The sequence below is a fragment of the Taudactylus pleione genome, unplaced genomic scaffold, assembly GCF_031769625.1.
Source record: "Taudactylus pleione unplaced genomic scaffold, aTauple2 ptg000479l, whole genome shotgun sequence".
In the NCBI taxonomy this organism is placed as follows: domain Eukaryota; kingdom Metazoa; phylum Chordata; class Amphibia; order Anura; family Myobatrachidae; genus Taudactylus; species Taudactylus pleione.
This window is the reverse complement of record NW_028284881.1, coordinates 2,411,050-2,428,095: the sequence shown is the minus strand read 5'-3', so window position 1 is coordinate 2,428,095 and position 17,046 is coordinate 2,411,050. Positions and strand designations below refer to the sequence as shown.

Here is a 17,046-nt window from a genome sequence, read left to right as displayed (position 1 = left end):
TCCCCTGCGATGGCGCGGAAGAGTTTAGGCAGGGGCGTATCTATAATGGGTGCAGGGTGTGCGTGGGACCCACACCGCACATCCTGCACCCAGATTTTTAATACTTACCTCTCCGGAATCCCATGTCAGCGGTATCAGCGTTGAACAAATCACCTGGAAAATGGCCATTGCGGGCACTTACCCGGTATTTTGCGCATGCGCAGTAAGGAAATCGCCGGGAAGATGTCTACCACACAATTTCCCCGGTGACCTGCGTATGCACCGAAGACTTTGGACACAGACTAGTGCCCAGAGTCTACTGCTGCGCTCAGTGGGCTGCGGGTCACCGAGGAGAGAGAAGGAGGCTCCGGACAGAGACTGCACACAGGCCATCTTCATTCTTAATACGCCCTTTGAGTTTAGGATAATTAGCATAATAGAGTTGCATATATTGCCTAGTTAGATAAACCCCAAGGTATTTGAGGCTTTTTTTCTGTTGTACAAAGCAAGCCAACGACAAGGAGACTCTGATCAGCTCAAAATATCTGGATTACATAGAATTTTGGACTTCAGTCAATCATAAGGGCAAAAATTAAAGGCAACAATGTGAATATTGAAAAAGTCAGAGAAGCAAGACTGTTGGCCCAAACTGGGGTCGTCGTATTATCATAGAGTGATCCGAATCCCATCAGGAAATGTCCATAGAACCCATAATGGAGTCCATCTCATTAAAGTCCATGAGACCGTATCAAAGCATATTTGGCATTGAGCGCATTTCCATGGAAGGGGTACCCGCAAGATTGGAATAGTGAATAAGATCAATAGATTGCAAGCCTGGTGACCCAGAATAAGTCCCAATTGGTCAGAGTGAATTAAAGTTGGAATGATCTTTGCTAAACGGTTAGCAAGAATCTTAGCAAATTATTTGCTATCTGATTTCAGACTATAGGGATCTTTTCCATGCTCAGGTAAAGCTACTTTTTCTGCCTTTGTTGTGGCACTATCAAAAGGGGTGCCAGATTTCATATACTGTATACTCTGCTATTTTCAGTTGTGTCTCACTATGGTATACGGTATCTCTTGAGATGGCTTCAGTATTTATATTTTACACTGTAAGTCTGTGCATATTTTTGCCTTGATTAAATAGGTGTGATTTGAGATAATTCATATTCACCCAGTCCTAGTATGTGTAGTCCAATTCATTAAATACTGAAAGTAAATCACAGTGCTTCAATAATATGGCATTACCTGCATTGAAGAAATAGGACATGCTAAACAATAACCCATGTAGTTCTAGGCTGTCATACACAGTCAGTGAAAGCTTTCTGGAGTAAATGTTATAGCTATTAGAATTATTTAACTGTAATAGCCGCTTTATGAATAAAAAAATATATATTTTTCAAAGCCAAACTTATGTCTCTTTTACACCAAAAACCCAGGTCCGACCTGGGCTTTCAGACATGGTTACACTGAGCTGCAACCCGGGTAGACCCAGCAAAAACCGGGTTTTTGCTCTGGTGTAAAAGGGGTATAATATTCCAACTTTTTTGAGTAGCTGCCTTTTTCTGTCCCCCTGGCCTTAGCTCAAAATTCCTTGATAACTTTGCTTCCTGGCTCCTAATCTTCAAATGGGCTTCCAAGACCCCTTTCTTCCTCAAAGCTTTCCAGTGCTCATCCTAACCCATCACTCCATGTTCCTTCCTCACACTCCAGCCCATCTGTGTCACCCCTGTTTGTCTGCCACTCACCTTTAGAACGTGAGCTCTCACGAGCAGGGCCCTCTTCTCTCACGTGCTTCTCCTTCCCTTACTTATATTTTAATTAACAACAGCACCTAACGCTTGGTTAAGTGTTATGTTATGCAGCAATGTTTATAAATCATGCATTTGTCCTGCAATGTTTGTACTGTTAATAAATGCTTTTCTTGTGTGCTCATTTATGTACTTTGTAATGCGCTGCGGAACCCTGGTGGCACCATATAAATAAAGGATAATAATATATATGTGAACTAACCCTTTAAACTTGTTTTACTCCTATACTATAAAGATGCATGATTACTGTGCAATCTTTTTTTGACAGAAAGCCAGAGATAGAGGAGCGACAATAGTAAAGGAGCCTTGGATTGAAGAAGACAAATATGGAAGAGTGAAATTTGCAGTAATTCAAACGGTATTTACTGCTTTATTTAGCTATTCATTTTATATGGTACTGAAAATGTACATATGTTACTGTAAGTAACTGTCTCATAGATCTTATAATTTAATCCTGGAACCTGTACAAACCCAAGAAACAATATAGATTTTATGACTCACTTGGTTATACTTTTATGCTTGCTATATAAACTCTACAATTCCAGATATTTTCCTGTTCATATTACAGGTATAAATAGGTACGCATTTGGGAAGGCTTTCTTTAGGCAGGAAAACACAATGTGCCGCTTTGAAATCTCTGTATGCTGATCACAGCAGCATTCCAGGACCCAGACTGATCTACTCCTACAGAAAAGAAGGGTCTATTCATTATTACATAATTTTCACTTGTGATCGTTAGGTTTTAAACTCGCTGCGAGTTTTAAAAAACTGGTTGGAGGCATTCCTCATGCCTCACTACCTAAAGTATCACTTCCGAAGAGCTGCTCTTTTTGCGGAGTCAGCTTTTCAGAAAAGTGAAACTTTTCCCCCTACACCTGCTGTGTACCTATGGATTTCACTGCCGAATCGCCGGTGTCTGTGCCCCCCCAACTTGCAACCGCCAACATCTGATGCCACCACTGACCCCACTGCTTTGTGTACCCCCTCCCCACCCCAGTGTCATGTGTGTCGTCCCTCCTTCCCCTGTTGCTGTGTCCCATAACATTACCCTGTTGTCCGCTCAGTCCCCCCTCCTGATTTACTCTCCCCTCCCCCCTGCTGCTGTGTCCCATAACATCACCCCGGTGTCCACTCTGTCCTCGCCACCCCCCCCCCATGTCCCCGAAAAAAATGGGTTTTATATATCCACCAATATAAAAAATGAAAGATCTTTCATCTCTGCCTTCAGTATGGAGACACGACTCACACACTGGTTGAGAATCTGGACTACACTGGTATTTTCTTACCTGGATTTCATCCATCTCTGTTTAAGGATCCCCTGCTGCCAAAGCTGTAAGTACCTGTCTGGGTAGTGGGGGAATATACGGACTATGCAAGTATGATGCCAGTTTGTTTTTTGTTTTGTTTTTATTATATTTTTAACTTTTCTTATTACCCAAAGAGACAACTGTCCTTTGAGATGTCTACTTACTTTATAAATAGAACTGAAATTTTACAAGCAGTGTCACATTGCAATGGTGATTTACAAAGGAAGTAGCATGGTGTCACTGGTCTGTTCCAGGACTGTCCGTTCCCTGTCATCGGTCTTGTCCCCTCACCTGTAATAACTCTGTAGATTATATCATTGTTTGTTGTTTTACAAAGACAAATTTACACAACCAGACAAGCATTCACGTGGTTGTTATAAAAACAAATATATCCAGGGATATAACTAGGTATTTGAACTTGGCCCCATAGTAAAAGTTTGTAAGGGCTCCTATGTACCACCCAATGGTGAAAACTGTATATACACATGTAACTTTGACAAGGAAGATGGGTCCCCCTCAGCTCTGGGCCCCATAGCAGCTGCACGCTTGCTCCTATGGTAGTTATACCCATGAATATATCCCTTATATCTGCACAGTTTTTCATGCATTTTAACCTAAACACAGTCCCAATATTCCCTGACACATGCAATATGTCATTCATTTCCTTTCCCTCTCCAGCTGTCATACATTTATTGCAGTTTGGATGGCACCTTTAGGATTCATGTTAATGCTGCTCTTTTGTTTGTTTCACAGCCCTTGCTGTAAACTACATTTCATTGATCATGTGGTGGGAAATCAGCCTGATGATGAAATGGTCCCAGTTGTTGATTGGTAAATATATCATTTGTATAACTTAAAAAATATGTTTACTGGGAGCAAAGCCTGAACAACTGATAGTGTCTCACTTTCATGTTTACGCTTTGTTTTGTAGAATCTGTTCTGCACTGAGTCAAGTGCATTCGCCTCCATTTCTCTGCCCCTTATCTGTTCTTTGTTGTGCATCTACATTTTCCTGTAATTCCTCTTGTCTCATCACATGTAATATGTATAAACTTTGTATGATCACACTGACCTCTCTATCTATTGTTCCAGTTTGTGTGTTTGTGATTGGAGTATATAACAGTTCTATATACATTATTGTGCAGCACTGGGTGAAATATCACTACATGATATTATTTGTTGTGATGCCAGATGTGATGTCAGGCAGCTGCTAGCTTATGCAACTATCTAACTTGTATTTCATACTGTATATAAAGCACACACACACAGTAACCTTTATAAATATTACTTGCCCTTTACTATTGTGCCCCATTACCTGCACCTCCCTATCCACTTATCTAACTTTGAAAAATTAAAAATCCTCCACTCCAGTACAATTCATCATTGTGCAGGTACCAGAAGACCCTCTTGTTTCACCGCTTCTGGTCTGTAGATGACAAACAACTTCACACAGAGTTCAGTGCCCTCCGTTCTATCGTTGTCACCAACTATGAAGAGACCATCAAGATGCCCATTAATGAGCCTGCTTCAGGGAAGAGGAAATCCCAGATACAGGTACATGGTGTAATCCATACATTGGAAACAATAAGGTTCTAGTACTATAATACACTAAGTAATTCATTGTTCTCTCATGCCCACAGCTGAATGATACAATCACCTGTATCTGTCAAGAAAAAAATATATATATATACTAGGGATGTGCAGGCTCGGATAGGTTCGAGTTTGCACGTGGAGTTCGGATTTTTCCCTCCAAAAAAACGGAACTCAGAACGAGGCAAAACGTCATCTTACATGGACGAACATCATCATTCCTGGACAAAAGACCAGGAATGATGATGTTCGTCCATGTAAGATGACGTTTTGCCTCGTTCTGAGTTCCGTTTTTTTGGAGGGAAAAATCCGAACTCCACGTGCAAACTCGAACCTATCCGAGCCTGCACATCCCTAATATATACACAGTATATATATATATATATATATATATATATATATATATATATATATATAAGGGCACAGTCGTGCCCTTATATTGAGGCTGAATCGGAAAAATGGAAATCTCCATAGAGAATTCTGGAGTGGGGTCATGGTGTTTAAGGGGCTACACCTCAAATGCTATAGGAGGTACCGGGCTGAATTTGGCATGGGCGGGTAGAACGGTCGCTCGGTGCTACATGCCAAATTTCAGGGCAAAAAAATAATAAATGAGGATTTGGGAGTAACCTAAAGTTCCAACTTTCAGTTTTTTTCTGGCACTCAGTTAGGACCACTTTTCTGCTGTTCTCTATGGGGGATTTTTGGGAAGGCATAACTCAGGGTAGGGGCGAGTTTAGACTTGGGGTTTGTTTTATTAGGTAGCTATTGTTCCAGGGTAGGGCCTTTTGGGGTTCAGGTAATTGAGAAAGTTACAGTTTTCAAACTATTACCTAACAATTGCGCCACTATAGAGATAAGAAGATTTTCAATTGCGCAGCCTCAGTAGGAGCCTCCAGCAGGTGTACTCACTGTGGCTTCACTTGGGTGCAGCAAGATGGCTGTCCTCTGCAGGCGATAGTGGGGGCCAGGACCGGCAGCCAGGAAGGAAGCTGGCATCTGCAGCAGATGCAGGCTTGTGAAGCCTGCATCTGCGTGCAAAAAAAATGTAACGTGTAAAGAAATAAAAACGACGTGGCCCCTCCCCAAAAGAGCAACCAGCACTGGGCTTTTAGTGACCCAGTGCTGATTGTGCAAAATACGGGGGACAAATTACGTAGGTGTCCCCCGTATTCAGCGCAACCAGCACTGGGCTCTGAGCCGGTCCTGGTTCTGGAAATTCAGGGGGAAAAAAATGAGTAGGGTTCCCCTGTATTTTCCAGAACCAGCAGCACCAGACTTTTTCTAGTGGGGGGCTGATGCGACAGCCAGGGGAGCCCTTTCACCGGGCCCCCCAGCCGAAGCATCAACCCTGACCGCTAGTCAGCCCAGGCCAGGGATCCCTCAATAAAGCCTCAAGCCTCAATAAAGGGGTGCCCCTCTCCAGGGCACCGCACGCCTAGGCTGATAGCCGCGGGCTCCCTGCGGCGGTGGGTGCTGAGTTGATAGTGTAATGTGGAGTAAAAAATATAAGTTAAATATTGTCTTTTGCTGTGGAACTACAGTTCCCAGCAAACCTCCCCTCCCCCGCATGCTGGTATTCGGAGAACCACAAGTACCAGCATGTGGGGCATTACGGGCCCGTTGGTACCTGTAGTTCTACAGCAAAAGAAATATTAAAACAAACTCAGGACACACACACCGTACAAAGTAAAAGTTTATTAAACATGCATGCACTCACACATGTACACATACTCACCTTTGTATCCCTGTAGCCATCGGTCCCCTTCTCCATGTAGATAATCCATAGGGTACCTGAAAAAAAAGAAAAACATACTCACCGTCTCCTATGAGTGGATCGGTCCTCTTCGGCCCAAAGTAGGCAATTCCCAGGCTTGGTTGGCAAAACAAAAAAAAACTAACAGCGCGGACCCACGGACATTAGTACTGTCCTACAAATGAGAGCTTAGCGCTGGGATTTGACTTTCGCTGAGCGCTCATTGGCTGAGAGAGGCGAGCCTTCCGCCTCTCAGCTAAAGAACGGTTGACTTGAATGGTGAGAACCGCACGTGCCCATTTCAAAAATGGCGCCTAAGCGCCATTTTTGATATTCAAAGATGGCCACTGCGAGCCAATCATGGCTCGCGACGTCAACACCCCGCCCCCTTGCCTGGCTTATATAAAGCCAGCAAGAGGCGCCGTCCAGCCAGTACGTCGGCCAGGTGGCAGCAATGAAGAGCTGCTGAAGACAGAAGACATCGGGGAAGTCCTGGATGGACGGCGCCCTCCAGGTGAAGTCGCTGTGGAAGTCCTGGGGCAGGCGGCAGCCATGAAAAAGAGCTTAAAGGCTGCCGCCCCCCAAGTGAAGGTGCAGAACAATAAAATAATGAAACAAACGGGTGTCTGTTTTTTTTTTTTTATATTTCTTTTACAGGGGTACTATAGGTACCAGCGGGCTATTAATGCCCCACTTGCTGGTACTTGTGGGTCTCCAAGTACCAGCATGTGGGTGAGGCTTGCTGGGACCTGTAGTTCTACTGCAAAAGACAATATTATACTTCTATTTTCTTACACCACATTACACTATCATCCTGGCACCCACCGCCCCAGGGGTGCTGGGAATAGCCCCGGGCTATCAGCCTAGGCCTGGTGTACCCTGGAGAGGGTGAAACCTTTATTAGAGGGTCCCCAGCTCCCCAGGGATCCCTAGCCCACTAGCGGTCAGGGTTAATGCTTCGGCTGGGGGGGCCGGTGAAAGGGCTCCCCTGGCTGTGGCATCAGCCCCCACTAGAACAAGTCCGGTGCTGGTTCTGGAAAATATTTTTTCCCCCTGAATTTCCAAAACCAGGACCGGCTCAGAGCCCAGTGCTGGTTGCGCTGAATACGGGGGACCCCTACATCATTTAACCCCCATATTTTGGCAACTAGGACTGGTTCTGATTAGCCTGGTGCTGGTTGTGCTTAATACGGGGGACCTCTACGTCGTTTGTCCTCCATATTTTCACAACCAGGACCGGTGGTGAAAAGCCCGGGGCTGGTTGTGTTGGGGGGGTGGGAAGGAAAAATGTCCCTTTTTTTATTTTACACAAATTCAAATTTTAACACAGATGCATAGATGGATCTCACTGATTCATCCATGCATCTGTGTTTTATTTTCTTAGATGCTTGCCCAGCGCTGATGAGCACCTCTGTCGCCCGCTGATGCCCCTGTGCACTTCTGCCACTGGTCCGCATACTGCTGCCCCGCACTCCTGCAGCCCGCTTCCGTAGCAGTCTCTCCCTGTGCATCCCCAAAACACCTCCTGGGTGCCGGCCCTCCTCCACCTGCGCTAATGTACCATTTCGTTGCACTTCTCCCATGCAGGTGGCCCGGTTTGCTCCTCCAAACCCTGGTAGTTAATAAATTTAAAAAAAACAATGAACAATGAAATTCCATAGACAAAAAAACCTTACGGTTTCACATATACCATTAAGGCTTCTTAGACATGATCTGAAATTTCACAAAACCTATTGAATTTCTGCCACTCAAAATTCAAAAAGCAATGAAATTATGATGATTAAGGCTGACGCCTTAATGGACATGTTCCTTGCATAATACAGATATGGTATGCCAGCACACCCTGTGGTTAACTGCAGATTCAGCACTCTCACAGAGTGATATTGCAGTCACTCACAAAATGGTGGAGCTGCTAGAACTTGTGTAATTTAAGAGTGTCCTGGTTTTATGGGATTGTGTGACAGTGTGTGGCCCTGATGAAGTGCAAACCTATGCAAAAACATAATCCTGGTCAAACTACACCACGATGCCAAATTTGGTGGAGCTAGCTACAAAAATCTGGGCGTACATAAAGGACAGACATACACAATTTCTTGCTTATTATATTGACTAGTGACTCGCCCTGGCTTTGTATGGAAGCAATTTCATCTCACCACAGCCCTCTGCATCTCATAACAACCTATGCCATGTCACCACAGTCCCCTGCATCTCACCATAGCTGCCTGCTTCTTACTCCTGCCTCTCACTACTGCCCCCTGCCCCCTCTCACTACAAGCCCCTGCTTCTCTCTCCTGCTTCTTACCACAGCCCCCTGCATCACATCACAGGATTCTGCTTCCCACTCCTGCCCCTATCTCACTAGTATCACCACAAACCCCCCCCCCCAGCTGCTGCCCTGCACCTGTGCATTTCCGCAGACTCCATGCACAACCGTCCCCGGCTGCCGACCACCGCGATGAGCAACATCCTCTTTGCACATTGTACTCTGTATTTCCTAGACTTCCTGTTGAGCTTCCTCACCATGGTCCCCTGTCTGAGAACAGCGCCGACTTCCATGGGAGGTGCCTCTTGTTTATTGAGGGCAAGTGGCTTTGTGGAAACATCACGCTGGAGAGGCAGCACTTCATGGTGACGGAGTGGTGGCGTCCGCCTGCAGGTTCAGCATAGGGATGGATATCGGAATCCGATGGTTACAAACCATTCATATTTTTGTTCCAACGGTAGTGTTTTTACCAAGTGTTGGTGCGGTCTGATGCTTGCCAACATCAAATGGAAATCGTTTGATGGTGTTCCAATGGTTGTTTTTTTTTTTTTAAATTCCTGATAGCTATGCTTGCCCTGGCTTCTTCCTGGCTACTGTGTCTGCATCACGGCATCTTCATAGGTTTGTTGGAGGCTGTCTCTCATTCTCTGTCTGCCTCAGACGTGACCCTGCTCAGTCCCTGACTCCCTCCCCTCTTTAAGCTGCTGCTAAGCAAAGGGCACATTGCTGGCTCTGAGAGCCAATCAGAGTGCAGCCCTCGGCCCGGCAGCAGCAGCAGTCAGTCACATGCGCAGCACAACAGTTTTGCTACATTCCAAGCCTCAGTTTCAGATGCTGTCTTGCTGGTTCAGCAACCTGGCCTGCTCCTATACAGCATCTTGGTGCAAGATAATTTTCTGTCATTTCACTAAATCGTCACTGCTCAGCTCCCCTTTGTCACAGATGAACACCCAAACCTTCCTCGACCAATGCTGTGGAATAGTGAAAAACCTATCAAAATCCATCCAGTGGTTTAAGAACAATATCACACACACACACACACACACACACACACACACACACACACACACACAGTACTGTGCAACATTTTTAGGCAGGTGTGGAAAAAATACTGCAAGTTAAGAATGCTTTCAAGAATAGAATTGTTAATTGTATTTTGTTAATTGGTAACACATAAACTAAGTGAATTAACAGAAGAGAACTGTAAATCAAAACAATATTTGGTGTGATCACCCTTTGCTTTCTAAACAGCATCCAATCATACCAAACAGATGATAATGATCATCATTTTCATGTAGGTTGAAACACAGTAGTTAACTGGAACAGATATATATATATATATATATATATATATATATATATATATATATATATATATACAGATATGGGTCAGCACTCACTTAAAGCAATAAAAAATGTGGCCTGGAGTGACCATTCAACGGTACCATGAGGCACCAGTTAATAATCCAGTCATATAAAACATGCACTCACCAGATCTTCTCTTTTCAAGTCTTTTTAGTGAAAAATAGAAGTAGGTTTTTTCCATTTTGTCACTAAAAAAAACTTGAAAAGAGAATCCCTGGTGAGTGCATTTTTTATATGACTGGTGTATGTATGTATGTATGTATGTATGTATGTATGTATATATATATATATATATATATATATACACAGTATACACACACACACATATATAAAATATATATATAGAGAGAGAGAAAGAGAGAGGGCCAAATGTAATGGTGTGAGAGTATAGCAGTAAACGCTCACATTGGTCAAGTTTTATCTTCAAAATGGGAAAACATCTGGATGAGAGTTTAAATCGTGAGTTTTTTTAGACTAAAAACATGCGAGTTCTCAGACTATTACATTGGCCAAGTTTAAAAAGTGTGAGCGTTTACTGCTACATTTTCTAAACTCTCACCCTATTACATTTGGCCCATAGTGTTCATTCTAGCACCCTGCACCTGTCACAACCCATGCATTTCCTCTTTCCTAGTACCATAACAGAGAGCGAAACCCCAGGTAGGAAAGAGGAACTGCATGGGTTGTGACAGATGCAGGGTGTTAAATGAACACACACATACACATATATTACATATATGTGTATCTTGCTCCAGCGACACCTATTGTAATATATGCACAGGGCGCCATGAGGTCTAAAGCCGGCTCTGTCTACACTGGCTCCATATCATGCACAGGAGCCAGTTTTAATAGCAGTCAGCAATCTCACATCTCTACCAGTTCCTCTTTAATCTCCAGGTATTCCCCCAGTTGTAACCTCTGTTCTATAAACGATATATCCTCTTTTTCATTCACATCTTCACTATTTTTCATGTGCTGCTGAAGCTCTCTTCCTTATGCACCAGATACTCTCCAAGGATTCTGTTCATCATCACTTAATTTCTACAAAAGCAGGTGATAATGAACATTAAGTTTTCGGGCCATTCATCAAAAACGTAATGCAGGAGAGATCACAGATATCTCCTGCTTACCTTTCTCTCCCGGAATGGCTTGCTGCCCCCATACACTAATATGGGCACAGCATCGAGCTCCACAAATAAAATATTTTTGGGAGCTTGACTGCAGGAGCATTCGCCATCTTCAGATGGCGTTTGCTCCCTTGACTTACCTATGGAAGGGGGAGTCCCTGGTTGCGAAGAGGGTTCCTTTTAGATCCCTCTGCCCCTGTCCGGCTCCTTCCACTGGACACCGGGACTTTTGTGCGCCTACTTGACCTGTAGGTCACGCATGCGCACTAATATATTTACTGCTCTGAAAGGACCAGTGAAAAGACTCGTGGAGACAGCTGATTTTTGGATCAGTTGTCTCCGCGCCAGAGCAATGATGAATTAACATAATGACGCAAGCCCCAAGAGTTTAAATTCTCCCTTAAAATGAATCACTTTAGCCATCATAGAATCTGATCAAATTATAGTTTACTCACCTGATCTGTCGGAAGCTTTTCCAGCACTTTTCCTATTGATAACGCACATTCTTCTGCCTTAAATGGTCTCTCAACTCTATAGACCAGTGGTTCTCAAACTCGGCCCTCAGGACCCCACACAGTTCACATTTTCCAGGTCACCCAGCAGGTGCATTCATTACTAATGCTGGGTATACACAGCCAGATAAAATGTCTGTCAGACCAACAGACATTTTATCTGTCCGGCTGCCAGCCGCAGATGTCGCCGGCATACACTGTGAGATTTCTCTCACAGTGTATCAGCCCGACATCCGCGCTCCGCCCCCGGGGGAGGAGACATTTCCCTGATCCTTCCAGAGGAAGGAACACAGGAAATGTCTGTCTGTCGGCCGCGGCTGGGCATACGCTGCCCGATGCGGCCGACAGTTTACCGGGTAAATATCGCAACGGACGGGCATGCTGGACAATCCGGCATGCCCGACCGAGCAATATTTAACCCTCGGTCGCCCGCACACACGCTACAATTATATCAGGTGGATCGCCCCGATAATTGTAGCGTGTATGGCCAGCATAACTGACACATTTTAAAAGATCCACAGGTGGTTATAATTATTTAACTTTTAATTCTGTGAAGAGACCTGGAAAACATGCACTGTGTGGGGTCATGAGGACAGAGTTTGAGACCCTGTGCTATAGAGTTCTCTTTTCATAGTAATCTTTTCAGCAGGATATTATTCCTTACCTTTGTATAAAATGGTATAATTATAGTACCCTGGTATGGAATCAGTATGATTGGCCGGCGGTTCAAATCCCGATGCCGGCAGACCGAAAGCAGTGAAAATCCAGACAGGGAATTTAGGTAAGTATAACTAACCCTAACCCTCCCTTAGGGGTACCTAACTCTAACCTCCCTGCTAGTGCCGAAACCTAACCCCCCCGTCCACACAGCCTAAACAAAAGTGTTACTATTCACGAACGGTTGTGTAAGACCTCTAGAGCAAGGGAGTGGAACTTCCAACAAAAACCGCCACCCGCTGCTCCCTTAGTGAATTATTTACACCGGTACTTAGGTGGCTGTCTGGATTTACGCCTCCAGCAGTGGAGGCTTACACAACTGTCAAGAGACCACAGGACTGCTGACTAGGGACAAGACAGGACGGTGATGTGGCAGTCCTTCCACAACTGGCTAACTGGAGTGAGGCTGCAGGTAATGGTATTAAAACAGGCGTAATGGACAGGATACACCAGAAGCGACAGATAATGGGTCTAAGGAATGTCCAGGGACAGTGATGCAGCTGGGTAGTCAGGCAATGAGTGGCATGACAATACTAATTGCTGCAGGCCAGGAGTGACCTGGACTGATATGTAGCAGGATTCCAGACAAGCCTGGACTGGACTGGACAAGACAAGAATAGACTATGACAAGACTGACAAAAAACAGACAAGAACTAGACGGACACAACAACATAGACACAAGGTACTAGATGACCTTGAGGCCGTGGGGCAGTTTAGACAGCCGGGATGCGGCTTTGAGAGCCGAGTGACACTTTGCTGAGTTGCAGCCTTTTGGCTGACATACGCCTTTGAGAGCCGGGTAATATTTGGCTAAGAAGCAGCCTACGGGCTGAGGTGCAGCTATGACAGCCAAGATGAGCTGCAGGCTATGATTTGGCCCTGCGGGCTGTGGTGCGGCTATGACAGCCGAGATGAGATGCAGGCTATAATGCGGCCTGTGGTGTGGCTATGACAGCCGAGATGAGATGCAGCCTATGATGCGGCCTTGCGGGCCGTGGTGCGGCTATGACAGCCGAGATGAGATGCAGGCTGAGGTGTGTCTGGAGCAATATGGCAGACAGGTGAACTCAGGCACGACAGAAACACAGGCAGGAAGCATGCTGACACGGCTTGGCTGGACTCTGGAATGAAAGTGCCACAGGCAGCAGCAGGGTATATTCCACAGGTTATTACTAATCAGACAGATAGGTGCAGGACACTGGAACTGTGGAACTTGGGGAGATCGGCAAAAGTTCAGACTTCAGAGAAACATACATACACTGGTTGTCAGACGCCTATCAGGGACTTTATTTTATACTACTGTATATAGATAATTATTATTTCTTTATATAGCACTAGAATACTCTGCAGTGCTTTACAATTGGGAACAAACACCGTAATAAATCTTGGCTGGGTATTCCTGCTCACAAGCTTACAAATCTATAGGCATAAAAAGCATTATTTACAAATTTACCAATTTGTTATCTTCTCCCCATCCTAGGAATATGTTGAATATTACGGCGGCCCGGGGGTCCAGCACATTGCCCTGAACACTTCTGATATCATCACTGCAGTGAGTGACTCCGTATCAAACACCGACTTTATATTAGTATAAAAAATGTTTTTACCCTTTATATCAGTGTTGGCTAACCTTGACACTCCAGCTGTTGTGGAACTATATATCCCAGCATGCCCTGCCACAGTTTAAGCATGCCCTAATAGCAAAACTGTAGCAGTGCATGCTGGGTTATGTAGTTCCATAACAGCTGGAATGTCAAGGTTAGCCAACACTGCTTTATAATATACATTGTAAATGATCATATTTTCTACAGATTTCCAATTTGAAAGAAAGGGGCATGGAATTCATGTCTGTGCCGGCCACATATTATCAGACACTGAGGGAAAATTTGCAGACAGCAAAAATACAAGTTAAAGAAAACATTGACAAGCTGGAGGTTGGTACAGGTGTCGTGTTAATGTAATTATCGCCACTCTCCTACAATAATATTATGATAACTGTAATCACCTCATTGTAGGAGCTGAAAATCTTGGTGGATTTTGACGAGAAAGGATATTTGCTGCAGATTTTTACCAAGCCAGTCCAGGACAGACCCACGTTGTTTCTCGAAGTCATTCAACGTCATAATCATCAGGTAAGAGATGAGCCATGCTCCAGCAGAAGGGGTGCAGAAACACCAGCCATCTTTCTATAATACATTCCTCTACTGTAAGTTATCATATCCATAAGTGCCAACTAATATAAATAATATGGGGTGCCCTCATTACCCTGCCCCCGTACATAATCCATATAACTGAACAATGGCATGTATAGGCACGGCTTGTGGCAGCACAAATAATGGCAGGGGATTGGACAAGCACCCAAAGAGCTGGTTCCTATGATCATAACCACAGCAAAGATTCTACATGTATTGTTTCAGGGCTTTGGTGCTGGCAATTTCAAGTCTCTATTTCAAGCCATTGAAGAGGATCAGGATGCACGAGGAAACCTCACTGTCCTTACTCCAAATGGGGACATGGAATGTCTATAGGATGACACACATTTTACTAAGTACATAAATCCAACCCAAGTACTGACCAAGTATTAAGGTTAATATATAAGGAAAACAAAAATCAATACTTAAAAATATATATTACCTGGCTTGTAACTATAGTGTAGCACATTATTAAATCATTAGACTAATCATTTTCTACAGCTCTCTTAATGAAGACTAGGATGAGTAGAGTGATAATTACCAAGGCAGGGTTTTATTTCAGAGTATAATATATTCTTTATTGATGCTATAAATATACATTTATACTATGGTGCTCATCGCACAGCTCCATTATACATGGAATTTAATAATTTTGGGGTCAGCGTAATAGATGTTATAGTATAGAAATGTTTATAAATGCTCTCTTATATATTCAATATCATATTATATATGGAATATTGCTCCCCCTGCTGTAAATGACAAGAGGTATCTAATAGAAGTCAGTGAGGTTTTTGGCAATAATATAAAAGGACACGACCGATATAGTTTGCAAAATTTAAATATCTGTAATCATTTACAGTAGGGCATAATACTGTATGTACATTCTCCTAAGTTATGACCTCAGAATTCTGAGTTTACATATATTGTTTAGAGCACAGGTTCTCCAACTCGGTCCTCAGGACCCCCAGCAGTGCATGTTTTCCCGGTCTCCTCACATAATCACAAGTGAAATAATTAGCTCCACCTGTGGATCTTTTAAACTGTCTCAGGAGTCTATTCATCATCGGAGGCTGTATGGCCTCTAATGATGGAGTATTGAACTTGCTGCGAGGGATACTTAAGTATCCAACTCTCAGCGGGGGAAACGTGACATCAGAGCAATTCATCATTGTTCCGTAGTGGGGACAACTGCTCCGAAAAGCAGCTGCCCCCTCGGTTAGTATCGCAGCTACAGATGTAGCTGCGTTACTTACCTCCTCCCCGTTGTCCTAGCTACGCATTGCATCACGCAAGTGCACAGCCGCCTGGGAGGTGGTGAGGATGCGGCAGATGGATCTGCTCGGATCCCTCTTCGCATCCCCAGAGCTCCTTCCAATACGAAGGAGTGGAAAACTGAGAACAAGCGCAGTCTGAAGATGGTGCTTGTTCTCGGAAGCAAACTCTGAAAACTTCCAGTTTTCGGAGTATGCTGAATATAAGGGGGTCCATTTGGGACCCCTGATGAATAGCCCGGTAACCTAAATATGCGGAAACTAGCATTTCCGCATGGTTACCGGGCCATCTATCGGTTAATGAATAGGCCCCTCAGTGAGTAATGAATACACCTGTGCACCTGGTGGATGACCTGGAAAACGTGACCTGTTTGGGGTCCTGAGGACAGAGTTTGAGAACCTCTGGCTCAGAGGAGTTTTTACAAATACTCGGGCTTGAATTAGCCCCCCGGTCACAAAGGCAATGCTCCACCTTCAAGTGTTTTCCAATACAAATAAATAGTGACATCATTTGATTCCATTTTCTTCATTATAAAAACCCATTGATATTATCTGCAAAAATCTAATATGTCTATCTCTCTAACAGAATTGTCAAAGATTTTCACTTAATGGATATGATACTATACTAGCACAATTGTTATTGTTATGTTTGCTTGGTTATTTCTATGTTACCATATGGTGCATCATTAAAAGCATATGATGTATTGCTATTGCAAGCCTGGCAATGTTTTATCTTAACACATCCCAAAATGTTTATACATTGTAAATGGCACACAATCAGGGGCGTAGAGAGCACCGCTGGGCCCCGGTAAAGAGGGGGGCATGGCTTAATTGCGGGAGGCATGGCCACGCCCTCTTGAGGAAAACCCCCCAAAACATACTTTTGCAGCGCTGCTGCGCGCTGGGGAGGGGGCACTGTGAGCCCATCAGTCCGGCGTAAAGCCAGGGGGCAGTGCAATCAGTGTGAACGCTCCCCCCCTCAGGCATAGGAAATTGCTGTGGCTGCTGTTTAGCAGCCACAGCAATCTCCCACTGCTGCGAAGGAGGGATGAGGGGAAGGGGGGGGCGCGTTGGACCCGGGCCCCCGCCGGGCCCCTGTGGAAGCCCGGGCCCAGGTAAATTGTACTCGCTCCCCCCCCCTCTCGGCGCCCCTGCA

At 44.5% G+C, this 17,046-nt stretch overlaps 1 protein-coding gene across 1 annotated transcript in view; it reads left to right on the top strand.

The window, feature by feature from the left end:
- HPD (4-hydroxyphenylpyruvate dioxygenase) overlaps positions 1-16,600 on the top strand; it is a 49,758-nt gene extending 33,158 nt beyond the window's left edge. Inside the window, exons 7-14 of the mRNA XM_088449160.1 lie at positions 2,059-2,148; positions 3,019-3,122; positions 3,851-3,928; positions 4,489-4,651; positions 13,908-13,979; positions 14,239-14,361; positions 14,443-14,559; positions 14,845-16,600. Of these exons, the coding sequence (XP_088305286.1) occupies positions 2,059-2,148; positions 3,019-3,122; positions 3,851-3,928; positions 4,489-4,651; positions 13,908-13,979; positions 14,239-14,361; positions 14,443-14,559; positions 14,845-14,955 (858 nt within the window). The 3' untranslated portion in view covers positions 14,956-16,600. The remainder of the gene's footprint in view (positions 1-2,058; positions 2,149-3,018; positions 3,123-3,850; positions 3,929-4,488; positions 4,652-13,907; positions 13,980-14,238; positions 14,362-14,442; positions 14,560-14,844) is intronic.
- Positions 16,601-17,046: the final 446 nt, after the last annotated feature.